The sequence below is a fragment of the Taudactylus pleione genome, unplaced genomic scaffold (genome assembly GCF_031769625.1).
Source record: "Taudactylus pleione unplaced genomic scaffold, aTauple2 ptg000007l, whole genome shotgun sequence".
Taxonomy (NCBI): Eukaryota; Metazoa; Chordata; class Amphibia; order Anura; family Myobatrachidae; genus Taudactylus; species Taudactylus pleione.
Window position 1 is genome coordinate 434,034 of NW_028284410.1, and position 15,155 is coordinate 449,188.

General features: G+C 42.6%; 1 protein-coding gene across 1 annotated transcript; it reads left to right on the forward strand.

Annotated features, from left to right (window-relative positions):
- Positions 1 to 46: 46 nt before the first annotated feature.
- Positions 47 to 14,915, forward strand: NCDN (neurochondrin). The gene is made up of 7 exons (XM_088460612.1): positions 47 to 267; positions 1,015 to 1,140; positions 4,891 to 5,889; positions 8,058 to 8,299; positions 12,337 to 12,561; positions 13,333 to 13,475; positions 14,240 to 14,915. Exons 2-7 carry the CDS (start codon positions 1,027 to 1,029, stop codon positions 14,674 to 14,676), a joined length of 2,160 nt encoding a protein of 719 aa, XP_088316738.1. The 5' UTR covers positions 47 to 267; positions 1,015 to 1,026; the 3' UTR covers positions 14,677 to 14,915.
- Positions 14,916 to 15,155: the final 240 nt, after the last annotated feature.

Genomic DNA, 15,155 nt, shown 5'->3' on the forward strand with positions numbered 1-15,155 from the left:
CTCCGCCCCGCCCTCTCCCGGAAGTGCTGGCTTGCCCGGATGGAAGGCCTCCTCTCTTCCAGCCCAGCATGGCGGCTTCAGTTACCATGACAGCGTTGCTGGGTATGAGCGGCGGTGGCTGATTGGCTGTGAGGCGGAAGGTGATGTGTAGTCGGTTCCCGGAACACGCGTAGCAGCGGATGGAGTGGTGTGTTGCAGATGCTGCTGCTGTGTAGCGCCGGGGTCACTAGCATCCGGGTGTCACGTTCGCGGAGAGCAAAACCCCCGGTATAGGCTTCTCACTTGTATATCATTATTGACGTTAGGTGTTACTCTACAATAGCTTATACATTTTGAAAATACTTTAAGGTGTAGTACGGACCACAGATATTCAGAATAGCACTTCGAGTCAGGACATCTGTGTTCCAAGAGTTATGATGAATGACTACTTATTATAAATCTTTTGACTCTTAAGCATCCAGTTCACTATAAGCACCTTTGGATGCAGCTATGATGCATCATAGACGTTAAAACAAGAAATAAGTACGTACAGATGTCAGAGAATTGCTATTTGTGGCTCACACTTAACGACCCACCAATGTGACGCCCGATGGTGCAGATGAACGATATATCAGGTGGTCGGTACATACTGTGTGATGTATCGTTCACCGGCAGCATTGACCTTGCCGCCAGCTAGGTAGCTCTTTCGGCCGGTGGAATGACTCGGATGAAGACCCGTGGGAGCACGCATAGTGGGTACTCACTAGACAATATGCCCGATCCGCAACGTTGGATGACATATCGCCTAATGTGTACCAAGCGTCAAGTCATGCGTCTCCTTCGGCATGTCGCAAAAGATGGGTGAATGAGGCCACATGTGTACATGCAGTGGGGTAGACCAGCTTTGGTAAATCTCCCCAATATATGTTCAGTTTTAAACTGCTGATTTAGAAACCATATTGAGACTTTTTATACAAGAAATTGTTACTAATTCTGATGTTTGCTTAGTCTAATTTGTTAAACTTTAATCTCCAGTCACTTTGAATAATGGCCACAAAAGCAGATGCCTCCACAGATTTACGGAATTCCACCCTAGAACGATGCTTGGAAGTTCTTAAAGCGGCGAAGAGTGATAGTGAACAGTTTGCAGCTCTACTGCTGGTAAGACTTGATACAGACATTGAAGATTCTAGCATAACCTTCATCATTTTGATGCTACATAGATGGTTACCCTTAAAGTTACTACACTTAATGGCACATTTCCAAAACACTTGTTTGCAATTACAAAATGTACGTTATCATATTATTGTATAAATATGCAAATTAAAGCAGTAGTTCCCAACCTTTTTGGCTTTGACTCCCCTGCTGTGACTGTCACGCTATTGATGTGACTATAAATTGAGATTGACACCCCAATATTAAAATTAGGGATGTGCAGGCTTGCATGGACGTCATCTTGCATGGACAAACATCATCATTCCTGGACTTTTGTCCAGGAATGATGATGTTCGTCCATGCAAGATGACGTTTTGCCTCTTTCTGAGTTCCGTTTTTTTGGAGGGAAAAATCCGAACTCAACATGCAAACTCGAACCTATCCGAGCCTGCACATCCCTAATTAAAATATTCCTCTAAACAAATTATAATATTGAGCAAATACTTGACTGTGAGTGCTTTATAGAACTTCAACCTTTTTTTTTAAGGACCTTTTCTCAAATTATTGTGCCTCAACACATAAGTTGGATGTATACCCTTCACCTCATATAGCTGTGCATCATTGCAATCGTGATGCTGTGATTCATGAGTCAGTTGCCGTGTCATCATGATGAGGAGGGGAATGGAGGGATTGGGTACGGGATGACGGTACTTGGGATCCTGGCGGTCAGAATCCTGACACTGGCATCCCGACAGGGTTAAAATACCAACACCTGTCGGTAAGTATCCTAATCCTCCCTCCTTGCACTCTCAATGTAACCTACCCCCCTAGTGCCTAAACCTAACCCTTCCCCCTATTGTCTAACTCTCCCCCTAATCCCAGTACTTACCGTTGGGATGCCGGCGCTGGGATTCTGACTGGTGTCGGTATTCCGGCGCCAGCATTGTGAGCACCTGCATCCCGACTGTCGCGATTTCAACTACTTCTCGAATGGAGACAAAAGCAGGAATCCATAAAAAAAGTGTAAAGAACAATTTCCTCCAAAAGCAGAGTAGTATATTGGGCACATTTATCATTATATGTTTGCGGCTATATCCCTGAAAACACACATTTTTGGGGGTTAACAACATATTAAGTTTCCCCCGGATATATGACGGAGGGACCACAGCAGGTATTTCCGATACCTGCTGCGATCCCCCCCATTGTTGCTGGCAGCCGCATCCCCCATAGGTTTCTAAGGGGGATGCGATGCTGCCATATTTACAAACATCCGGAATGCGATGCATTCCAGATATTGCCCCCCACACCTAACGCCATCTGAGGATGGCGTTAGCCACTGTGGCGTATGGGCTACACTGTCGCATAATTAGCCGGCGGAGGGTTCCTCTGGATCCCTCCCTTCCAATGGCGACTGTGCAGTCAGCGGGACTGTGCATGCGCAGCAGCTCTCCGTGCACCAGCAGTGACAGACGATACACAAACACTGCAGCAGCACGGTATATGAACAGTACATTGGACACGCTGCATATGCTCTCTCTGCATTTCCCTATCCAATTGATATACAGCATTTGGAGGGTTAATTTGGAGCAAAGAACCCTGTCACTATGAAATCATTAACTGTGAGTGAAATACAACTCTGAAGGTGAATAGGACTTGATACAATTTTGCCTTTTATGGATGAGTAGTTAGGAGCTCATGTAGCCAAAAATTATATATCATCTCCATATAATATAAAGGTCACATGGTAAACCTATGATATTTTTTTGAGCCACAGAAATAAGTCTTGTTTTTTTCTATTTGACTGCATATTTTAAATGGAATATATTGTTTTATGTATGTTATTATGAGGAACTGCTAAAGTTGTTTAGTTATAAATTGTTGCAATAACTTGCTTTTATATTTGTATACAATCCAGTGTGGTTTTGATCATGTTGATTCAGCTTTGATGTATTGTCCACATTAGTTAGCGCAGCGCTAATTTGTCTGATTGTTGATCTAGAAAAGTGGGATTTCAAGGTTTGGATAGCTCTTTCCAAATAGGTGTATGGCTACAGGCACACCTGGGTGTCTGCAGCTCTATTTTTAAAAACACATACATATTTTTATGGTAAACTTGGTGATTATAATTTTCAGGGGCTAAATAAATAGGTTATTCTAAAATGTATATATGCCCTCCTCACTGATCAGCACCCTGCACCTAGAGTGAACACTATCGGAGCATAATAAGTCAGCGACTATCTAGATTGTCTGTTAGAACGGTAACCTATTGCATGAGTGCAGGGATTCTTTGTATAAACCATTTTGGAAGATATGATCATCTTTGGCAACCTCTGATATTTTTATTGTCAACAAAGGTAATCTCACTACGGAAGACTTGTGAGAACATTCCTTATCCAGTGTGTAAAAAAGATAATATACTTTTCATTTGTTCATACAGTCTTTGAACAATACATGAATTTGCATTAATTTGTTCCTGTCTTCTTAAAATGTGCCTGTATGATATTACAGTACATTTAATACTGTACTAACCCTGCACTAGGCCTGCCCATGTCTTCCACATGCAGCAGCCTATAACACATCTAAATATCTCATATGACTATGCTATATGACAGGCTGACAACTCCCCAAAATAAAATTATCTGTAATTTTTGTGGTGATCATCGGCGGCTTTGACCAATGGGTTTTAAACCGCAATAGTAATTAATGCTAAATAAGACTTGTTTAGTATTAATTAGTTACCGTTTGAAATCTAATGGTCAATACCGCTGATCATTGAAAGCTTTGAAAAGCCAACATGTTGTAAATCTACCCTTAGGTTTATCAAAACCGATTTTAAAGCAATTGTAATTTTAATTTTCCCTTGAAGTGGCTGAGATATAAGTTTTTTTAAAGTGAATATTTCTTCTGGCTGTTAGATCTGCACTTTCCATGTTTTATTAGAAAAGATGACATTTAAGTAACTATCAGTAAAATATATTAGCGTTCTTAGGGCCTGATTCAGCATGGATCGCAATAGCATACGCAGATTGGACGATTTTTGCGTAATGCGCTGTGATTACGAACGCACTGTGGGTTCCATCACAGAATGAGTGACATGCCATGAGCGTTTGGGGGGTGGTGACAAGGGAGTGGTTGCCGAAACGCAGGCGTGTCTGTCCGTTTCAACGCCGTTTCATGGGTATGCATAAATTAGCCACTGCAATTGCCTATGCAACTTGAGTACTCACTGCGTGCGACGAGACTTGCAAATTCTGAGACAGGTCAGACCTGCTGTAATTGTGTGCGTGGGGCCCTTGTTCTCCGATGTATACACAGGACTGCGAGGTATTACAGATGTGAGGAAGCAGTAGTGGGCATCTCTATGCTGGCTGAGCGGTGGCAGACATTAGCATAATTTTGCAGATTCAATGTGTGCAGTTACGCAGCTGCAATCACAGTTGAGATCCGTGCTGAATCAGGCCCTTAGTTATTTTTGCATGCCCCATTAAAATTTTAGTGACAAGTTGCCTTTCCATACGTAGAACGAGCATGTTTCATATAAATGGTTACTTAATCTTCTAAACATGACACTATCTCTAAGCTGTTAGGACCTACTGTATGTACAGTAGTAACAGTCCATTCTGAAATACTCTATTACTTCCTTTATGCTGCTGGATTACTTGGCAGCCGAAAATGCTAAAGTAGATAATACATTTGTTTTTTGTTTCACCACTCTCTTTCAGTAGCAAAATAATAGTTTTCATTGTCTTTTCTCAGGTCACAAAGTGTGCACGAGCTGGGGAACTGGATGATGAAACAAGGCGCAGGATTTTCGATGCTGTTGGTTTCTCTTTTCCGAACCGCCTTCTGTTTTCAAAGACTACACCTGATGGGTGTCCTGACCACTTATATCGAAGCCTGGGGCTGACTCTGTTAGCTTGTTTCTGCACTGACCCCTCTCTTGCTGCACATCCACAGGTTCTTAATAAAATTCCTATTCTTAATGAAACTCTGCTTACCTCATGCCTCCCAGACGGCAAAGACTTGATTGCCATGGTAGAAGATGCTTACCAATGTCTTGTTGGTATCATGACCTCCCCACGGGGAGTAAAGCACTTGGTCTCTGGTGGCACCGTATCTTCCTTGTGTCAGGCTTATTTGAATCGCAGCCATGGCTGGAAAAATGCCCTCACTATTCTCACCTCTTTGCTCACCTCTATGCCAGACAAATGTTGGAAGAAAAGCAGCAGAGAATGTCAGTGCCTGTTGGTTAGACTCTGTGAAGAGTTTAACAAGGAAGAGGACAGACGTAAATTCCACCTAGTAGAAATCCTTCCTGGTTTCCTTCCTCCTTCGCCAGTTTTGCTTGAAACCTCATGGGGTACAGACTGCCTTAAACATCTATGTAAGGGTTTACTTAAAGTTCTGAGTAATAAGCTTAGCATTTCCCAGCGAGATCCCGCATTAAAGCTTGGAGCATGCCTTTCTCACATTTACGGTTCATCTTGGATCGTGATTGAAGGCAAATCGGAAAGGGCAAGATTCTTGTGTTTACTGGTAAACCTGGCTTGCGTGGAGATCAGGATGGCATTAGAAGATCCTGAGCCACTTGATGCAAGGCAGGCTGCTGCCACAGCCTGTTATGCCCTAGTTGAGATGGGTATTCAGGAGTGTACAAAAGAGGAGGGTCATCCCTTGCTCCGAGAGGAACAGAAGTTGCAGCTCCTCCAAGTAATGCAGGAGGCCTGTGGAGCAATCATGTACTACTTACAGCAGGTAATTCGTGTTGTGTGCGTTCTTTTAGTTAGTTCCTCTAGTCTTTTTAAAATGTTACCATTAAATTAATGAAACATCATTGCACATAACAAATAAACAGTCGAGTCACATTATTATGACCACCTCCTACATTTGACGTCAGCAGCGCGTAGCTCATAAAGTACGTCACGTGCCGTGTGCTGGCTTTGTGGGTATATAAGGTGTGCGATAGGCCGTCTGCACACATATCACTCGTTGCTGTCATGGGTAAAAGGGGAGATTATTGGCTTTCAGGCCAAGGGTGGCAGTATTTCTGAAACAGCGCAGTTTGTGAACTGTTCGCGTGCTGCTGTGGTGAAGGTGTATCGTGACTGGACAAATGGCACCATTGCGAATTACCGACGTGGAAACTGTGGAGCACCACGTGTCATTGATGTGAGAGGTGAACATCGGCTACGAAGGTGCGTGGAGGCTCAATGACACGATACAGTGGAGCAGCTCACCATTAAATTACTCTGTGAGCCACCAGACGTGTTTCTAAAACGACAGTTCAGCGAACCCTGGGGCACAGAAGCAAACGGATGGTCACTGCACCTGTGTTAACAAAGCTGCATTGGTAGAAAAGGGTTCAATTTTCATGCCTGTATTGGAATTGGACCTCTGCTGATTGGCGAGGGGTTGCCTTCTCCGATGAGTTACGTTTTCTGCTTTGTCGAATGAATGCACGTTAGCGTGTCAGACGAGAAACATCAGAGAACAAACACCCTGCAACCATTGCTGGAAGAACACAAGCTGGTGGTGGCAGAATTATGGTCTGGGGAATTTTTTCATGGCATTCTCTTGGCCCACTCATCCATGTGGAAGGCACCCTCAACCAATTTGGTTATGAATCCATCCTTGCAGAGCATGTACACCCATACATGCTGATTGTCTTTCCTGAGGCGGATGGGATCTTCCAGGAAGACAATACAACATGTCACATGTCCGATATTGGTTGGACAAGCACAACCAAGACTTTAAAGTAATTCTCTGGACTTGAACCCAATTGAGCATCTGTGGGACCACCTCGATCATTGTGTTCGCACTATGGATACTCCACCACGCACCCTTCAGCAGCGGTGGGATTCATGGCAGTTAGCATGGCTCCAGATACCTGTGCCAACCTACCAGCACCTTATTGAGTCACTCCCAGCTCGTCTAGCTGCTGTCTGTGCTGCACACGGCGATTACTCTGGCTATTAGCTAGTGGTCATAATAATGTGACTCGACTGTATATGACTTAAATACTCTACATTATTTGTTTCTTTGTATAATTGAACAGTCAGAAACTTAGTGAAAACTATGGCTGTAAGCAATGACCACAAGTGTGACGTGAAAATTCATATCGATAATTGATCGCACTTTTATAGTGCGAAACCGGAGAAAAGGTTTCTCCATCTCAGACCTGGAGAAAAAAAATATACAAAATCCCTATTTTTGCCTAAAAATGTGGGGATTTCTTTCAGAACCCTTTGGACACCACCCCTAATGATAAATTACCACACAATTTTTTCGTAAGTTGTGTACTTTGTCAAAAAACGACTGTGCCAATTTTTGGCAAAAAAAACCCAGTTGAAAATTGATTTAAACTATTTGGTCAGGTTTTTCTGAGGGCTGTATGGATGCGACAAGGGTTTTAAACATCGCACGTGGCCGCAGCAGGTGTTTTTTTTTTTTTTTTTTTTTTTTTTTAACGGTTTTTACAAATGTTAAAAAAAACGCCTGCTGCGGCCACATGCGATGTTTAAAACACTTGTCGTCTCCGAAAAACCAGACTCAATACTTTAAACCCATTTTCAGCGTTTTTTTTTGTTCCTCGCCAAACATTTTCGCAGTCGTTTTTCGACAAAGTACACAACTTACAAAAAGGTTTGTGGTAATTTATCATTAGGGGTGATGTCCAAAGGGTTCTGAAAGAAATCCCCACATTTGTAGGCAAAAATAGGGATTTTGCTTTTTTTTTTTTACTCTCCAAGTCTGAGATGGAGAAAATGTTTCTCCTGTTTCTCACTATAAAAATGTGATAAATTATCGCGGGTGCGATAAAATTGGCCGATACTATCGCTGGTAATTGAATACGGCCCTTAAACATACAAATATTTTCTTTTGTCATAATTTTGTGAATTTTGACCTGACTTTTTATGTTTCAGGTGGGATGGGAGAGACTAGAAGATCCTTTTGTCCTTGCCTCTGTCAGATTGCTTGGAGCATGGCTAGCAGAAGAGACGTCCTGTCTAAAGCAGGAGGTCATCCAGCTGTTGCCTTTTCTGATGCATTACATGCAGACTTGGTATCAGCGTGGGGTTTCCTGCAGTAATCAACCCAAGGAAGTGTCCCAGGTGGCACTACTGAGCAGCAATTGGGGCTCAGTGTGGCCTGCAGATGCAATAAGGTATGGAGATGCTGCAGTTTGCCATCATCTTATTATCTGTACATAATTCTATGCATTTGTAGAGAAGCTTACTCTTCTCTAAATAATTAATATAATTTGAGTACAGATTTTTTTTTTTTTGCAACCTGTGTTTATTAAGGCAATAATATCACTGTTGCATATCTTCATCAATCTAGTTAAAGTAGAAACAGTTCAAACACCAATAATAAAAAAAAAAAAAAGAATAGTCTAAACATAATATCTGGTTATAAAAGACGTAAGGAGATGCCAGAGAACATAATGAACAGTAACAGTACTATCTAAGATGATAATACGGAATAAAGAGCAAACAAATACTGTGTAATACAATGATAGTGTTCATTCTAGCACCTGTCCTAACCCGTGCAGTTTCTCTTTCCTGCCTGTGCTGTGGCTTTCTGCTCTGGTGCTTCTAGCACACTCTGGTCTGTATCTTAGCAGTTTGTTGCATTAGCTGAGTGTGCCAGAAGCACCAGAGCAGAGAGCAAAACACCCCAGACAAGAAAGAGGAACTGCACGGGTTGTGACAGATGCAGGGTGCTAGAATGAACACTATTAGAGGAGACACAAGGCAATATAAAATAGAATAACAATATGGGGGGACAGACAGTGTTTGAATTCAGATTTAAGTAAACTTTTATGTAAGTGTATTCATGCAGATGTTCATTTACATTTACTTTTGTTCTGCCATTTCCAATTAGAGGTCGTATAGCAGCAATGGTACTGATAAGACCATGCATTGCAGGCTTCCTTTTATGCTGGTTACATATAGGCCAACTCTACTTCTCAGCCCTAAAGACTGGATCCATTTCAAATTTGATTACACATGTAGTTGACCAGTTGGACAAATCAAGCTGTATTGTGCTTTTGCTGAATCACAAATCTGACCTTTTAGGGCAGGGTTATGGAACCTTTTTTCTGCTGAGGGCCATTTTGATTAACTTGTTTGCGGGCCCAGTGCAGGCCGTGCCCCTCCGTGTAATGACACACGGGGCGGGGCCACAATCGCCGGTGATTACAGCAATGCCCTGAGCTTCCTGAGGATGCTCTGGGAACTGTAAGGACAGCGGTGTGACTGGCTGAAGCATCCTAAGAACGCTCTAGGCATTCTAGGCACCCTGCTAGCCAGATGAGGCTAGCAGAAGAAAGCTCTGAGGGCCAGACCGAAAGATTCCGGGGGCCTTATACGGCCCCAGGGCCTGAGGTTCCCCATCCCTGTTTTAGTGAGTGAAACGCCAAAAAAGTGTGACCAAGTTACTGACTCTTCCACGTTCAGAGGTTCTTCTCTCACAGCCACAGTTTGTAGCTATGAGACCTTGTAGACAGGACAATTATTTTAAATACCTTTATCTAAGGGGGGTGGACAAGTATCACTCACCTTTAGGAGGAGAACATAAGTATGACCGCTGTATTAAGGCTAGAGCTTGGGAGGAGATTAGAGTTTACAAGGCTTGTGTTGCCTGTGTGTGGGTTGATCAGTGCTGGACAAGCTGACCAATCTAGATGAATTTTATTAGATTAGTGCTAGTGATCGCAAAGGGAGAATTGGATTTTTGTTTGAAAAATGTTACCATGCTGACAAACAAGCAGTAGTCTGTATACTAGCAATACATTGTGAGTGTCCTCTTAGAGGAGTCCGTCACAGAGGATTAGAGTGCACACCCAAATTTATCAAATGTATTTTGATGCCAGCATAGTCTATAACCTGTAGGCAGAGAGAGACCTGTACCATGTTATAAAAATTAATTGTTAGTGTATATACCCATCTGAATACGGTCCCCTTGCCACAGTAGATGGGAATATTTGATTATATGTACCCTAACAACCCTATGTAATACAACAATGTTTATTATTATTATTATTAGTACGTCATTAAATGTCCACAGGGCGGAATTCAATTTAAAGCAATTCTGAATAGCCCGGGGATGGGGCTCCCGGAGCTATTCAATTCAGCGTGCTGTTAAGTCGGAGAATGCCGGTTCTCTCGACCTAACCTGGGTGTTTAGTCGCGAGACCCCGCATTCTGCGACTAAAGAGCCGTGCTAAACCGGCAAACAGCCGCAAGGCTGGCACTTTTGTCGGATTTCTCCCCTCATCCCCAGGGGGGTGCGAGAAGAGATCCTTTACCCCGACCAAATATCGTGTTGAATTGAATAACTTCGGGAGCTCCCTCCCGGGGCTATTCATTTTCGCTTTGAATTGAACTCCCACCACTGTGTGCTATTGTATTTCTATTGACTTAATGCCCTCTACTGTCAAATAACTGCTGTTGGCTCCTATTATCTGCTTTCACTTAAATAGAGCAGCTTCTGACACATTTGACAAGTATAACAGGAGACCGGTGATCTCTCTAATACCCCTTTTCCTCTGCTGCAATAACCTGGGTTATTGTCAGGTCTACCCGGGTCGCAGCTCAGTGGAAAAGGGTCCCTGAAAAATAACCCGGGTCAAGTGACCCAGGTATCCAACCCATGTAGCTACCAGGGTCGGACCCGGGTAATGGTGCAGTGTAAACAGCGCAACCCGACTTATCCAACCTGGGTCATGCCTAAAATGAGATGATTGGTGGTTGTGGAGCAGTCACCTCCCACTTTTTATGACCTCACAAGTTTAGCAGGGCAGACCCTGGTTCTGTGTTCAGTGTGAACAGGGCTGACCTGGGAATAACCCAGATCGAAGGTACAGTGTAAACTGCCTGACCTGGGTTGGAACCATGTCCAAAAAAATCAAGTCTGACCTGGGTTTTTGGTGGAAAAGGGAATTATTAATCGAATGATGACTGCAAATCGAATGTGGGAGCCAACAGAAAATTTAGGAGGAGCAGGCAGCTCAATAGAAATACTGTAAACTTTGTGTATGCAGTGTGCTGCTTTCAGCATGTGACAGTCGCAATGTGGAGAGAGGAGTGGAGCCATCCACTATTTTACTATCCGGCCCATTATTTTTAAGATAAGCGCCCAAAGAATATCCATATGCCAGATTAGTGTTATACGCTTTCTGCAGTTACGATCTAGGGCAAACTCATGTTACCTTAAGCTCTGATCAAAACATGAAATTCAAGAATTACAGGATGCAGATAGTTGGCTAAATAGACTTTCCATTTATCCTCATTGTTCCACAAGTGTAATTGTGAGATAAAGTGCATATTGCTCAAGACCCCTAAAATAGCAGCATTCTCATATTGGAGAGCCTGCTATAACTATTGTCGTATTAGTTAACTAATGTATAAACAGTTAATAATGTAATAATCACATACTTACCCACTTTTTCTTTCCATGCACTGGGGAGGGGGTGGTCCAGGCGGGAGGGGTGGTGGAGTGTTGCTGCAAATTCTGTCATCATTTCCCCCCCCCCACTTCACTAGAGAAGAATACAATGTATAGGTTATAACTACATATTAGCCACCTTTTCTTATTTCTGTGTAATATATAACATTTTTATGTGCATTACAAATGATTATATTTCTAACCTCTAGAACAAGGGTGGGCAGAAAGCAGTACTATAGCTGTTTTTGAACTACACATCCCAGCATGCCTTGTAACAGTTTTAGCATGGTCAATGAGCAAAACTGTGGCAGGGCATGCAGGGATGTGTAGTTATACAACAACTGGGGGGCCGCTTATTGCCCGCCCCTACTCTAGAAAGTACCCACAGCAGAATTACACAATTATATGTAGTGTGGATGCAGATGTAATTTGTTTACTGGTTTTTAAAAGTTGATCCATTTTACAAAGTTGATCGAGTTTGCTCTATTACTGGTTCCTTATATGACTAAGTGGTGGTGCTGTAACCTTATTGGGTTCACCACTCATTCTAGAAATGGATTCCATTGTAAAAGTGTGATCTGTTTTACTACATTCCTTTCCTAAATGTGTTACTTTATAATAATTTATAAGATTTTATAAAGGCCCTATACTTCAGTGCATTTGGCAGTCTCCTCACAAAGGTCATGGAAGTTTAGCAGTGACTTGTTCTGTAATTTGGCATACCAGCATCCACACTTTGTGCTCCCCCATCAGGTTCTTGCTTCCTGCTCTGTGCCATTTGAGTGCTGAAGAAGCTCCACGCAGAATACTGATCTCTGAAGGCGTTCCTGCCCTCCTCTGTGAATACTATCAGCAGCAATGGGGGGTGTTCTCAGCTGAAGATTTGCCAAATGAATCAAGACAGGTAGCAGAACTGAGTCTGCAGAGTTGCTGTGGGGTCTTCCTCAACCTGGTGGTGACTGAACCAACTCTTGTTGGGTATGTTTGGGGCATTAGATCCTTACTTGGCTGTCCAATGCCACTTGCATGCCATTTTTTTTTTTACCCATGTAAAGTGTTGGAGTTTTGGGGGGGTTTGTAAAGGAACGTGATCTAACCATAGATTTTTACTTTGAGGATACATCCCTTTCTGGGATTTGTTGAGTCCAGACTTGGCAGTGACAGCAAATCTAGGGACTCGGTTAGACAGGCTGCACAGCAAACAGGAACCGGTAGGTGGAAAAATGGGGCAGAAAAGCAGAGAAAGCCAGAGGCCTGTTATTATTCACCACTGACTCTTTTGAATAGCTGCCGTCCAGCCGAGGATGTTTGGATATCTGGCAGATCTCATTGGAGCATTGGGACCATGCCTACATTAGCAGTAATCCTCAAATAACAGGGCATATACTGGTTAATCATGCTCTGACTAGATTCAGTTACCTCAGCCTTGCCTCAGCCAGATCTGTAACTCCCCCAGCCAGGATATTTGGCCAGCAAAACCCTGTTCATCTGGAATGTTTAGTTATGTAGTCTGTGACGGATCAGTCATAACATTTGCATTTTTTTGTCTCATGTATACTTGAATTACTTTGAGGATGAATCCTCACCACAATTGTAGGGATTAGCATCTTAACACAGATATAAATTGCTCCGTTTTACAATGGGAGAATGACTGCTAAAACATAACTTATCTGCAGTGTCTGTGTGTGCTACAAGTGCACGTGTGACTAATTCTTTATTTTTATTTTCCATTTTCCTTCCCTCTGATAGTCAGGAAAGCTGTTTTCTGACCCTGCTTAAGCTTCTCATGCAGTCTCTTCCTGTTCAGTTACCCAAAGGAGGTCATCTGGTCCTGGTAGGGAACATTTCCACTCTGGGGCTGATGATGAGCCGGTTACTGGCTTCCACTGCAGGTAACGTGATTCACTGACACTCCCCTCTCTACTAGTTCAGTTTCTCATGTATACAACACAAAATAGTGGTTGATATATGTAAGTACTTATTTTTTACTATGAGTACTAGTAGATTATCATAGTTGTGAAGTGCACGTTAATATATCTTCTACGTATTAATGGGCACAACAAACCTATCTTTGCACTTTTGGCAGCATAATATATCTGGCACAAAATGGTGAATATAAATCATTGCTCCTAAAATATATAAATATAAATCATTGCTCCTAAAAGGTCACAATGACACTAGCAAAGTGCAGTTGCTTCTGTAGATCACAAGAGGTGAACTGAGGGACTCAGCTAAAGCTAGATGGCTGAAGCCAGGCAGACAGCATGAAACAGCCTGTTGTCGGCTACCCTATAGGGATTGGTAATCAGGTTTTAAGGATATCAATGCTTGTGCACAGATTGTATATTCAAAATGACTGATGTACTAATTAAGTCACTTGTGCTTAAGTATGGTTATTATCCTGAAAACATGGACTGTTAGGGTGACTTGAGAGCAGAGTTTGGAAACCTTTGGCCTAAATAATCTTCAGGTCACATGGGTGTACTGGGTTTCCATTTCAAGATTCTGGGAGTTTACATAACATAAGTGATCACCTTGCTTCAAGCCAGGGGCAGCCTGCACTGCATATTATTTTCAAAAGAAGTTAAATGTAAAAGTGGATTTTATTATATGGCCATAAAATGATTTTGTTAAATACAACCTTTTCTCTTTTCAGTTTTCCAAGAAAGTTACTCCAAAGATTTCTTTTCGGCTGTCATTCAATTCTTGAGACGTTCCCATGTTGCTTCTAATGATCCTGATACAGGAAAACAACATATTGCACTTCGTGAGGGTTATGCTGATGCGTGGGCAGACATCTGTGAGTTGTGGTTCCTAGGTGTACAAGCATTTACTGCCTGTCTTCCTCTATTGCCATGGTTGCCCCATCTGGTTCTTAAGTCTGGCTGGTTACAAGATATATTATGTCTCCTGGATCAAGTTTCACCAGATTCTGTTGACTTGGAACTGGTGACTGTGTTGCAGGCCCTACTCACAGAGCTGGCTCAGAGCAATGTCTCCTGCAGAGAACTCATCCAGCAGCAAGGAGGGGTAGAGAAGGCTAACTTATATGGCATGGCTGCTCTGGAACAGTGCTTGTCTGAGATACTGTGAGTTATGATTACTTGGGATGGTAACTTATGATGAAGCTAACTCTTGGCTAAGAGGAGGATGAATTGAATAATATGCCGGAAAAGCACTTACAAGGAATAAAGCATTCATCTGCTACATATTTGATTTAAAATGCAGAAAAATAAAAGACTATAGTTGTAATTTTTGCATTGTAAGCTAGAATCTTGGATCTGTGAGAATATGGATAAATAAAAAACAAAACACTTGCATTTTAGAGTAAATTGAACTGTCTCTGATCGCCTTCATTCCTGTTTAGCCCTTGGTCACATAATTTCCTTTACAAAGGAATGTACACTTCAGCAGGGATTCCCTGACAAGGGTTAGTGGAGCTCTGCAGAGGAGAGCGGTGGGGCAGCAGATGAACGGGAGACCGGAGGGAAAATGCAGGGTGCAGAATGACGGTGGCATGTTACGCTGGCAATGATAAAACTCCTCTCAACCGCGCTGGGACCCAGTGGCAT

Excerpts from the sequence above, each read along its gene's own strand:
- NCDN (XM_088460612.1), top strand. The coding sequence starts at position 1,027 with ATGGCCACAAAAGCAGATGCCTCCACAGATTTACGGAATTCCACCCTA. Across the intron at positions 1,141-4,890 it reads AGTTTGCAGCTCTACTGCTG|GTCACAAAGTGTGCACGAGC; the intron begins GTAAGACTTGAT and ends GTCTTTTCTCAG. Across the intron at positions 8,300-12,336 it reads TGGCCTGCAGATGCAATAAG|GTTCTTGCTTCCTGCTCTGT; the intron begins GTATGGAGATGC and ends CTCCCCCATCAG.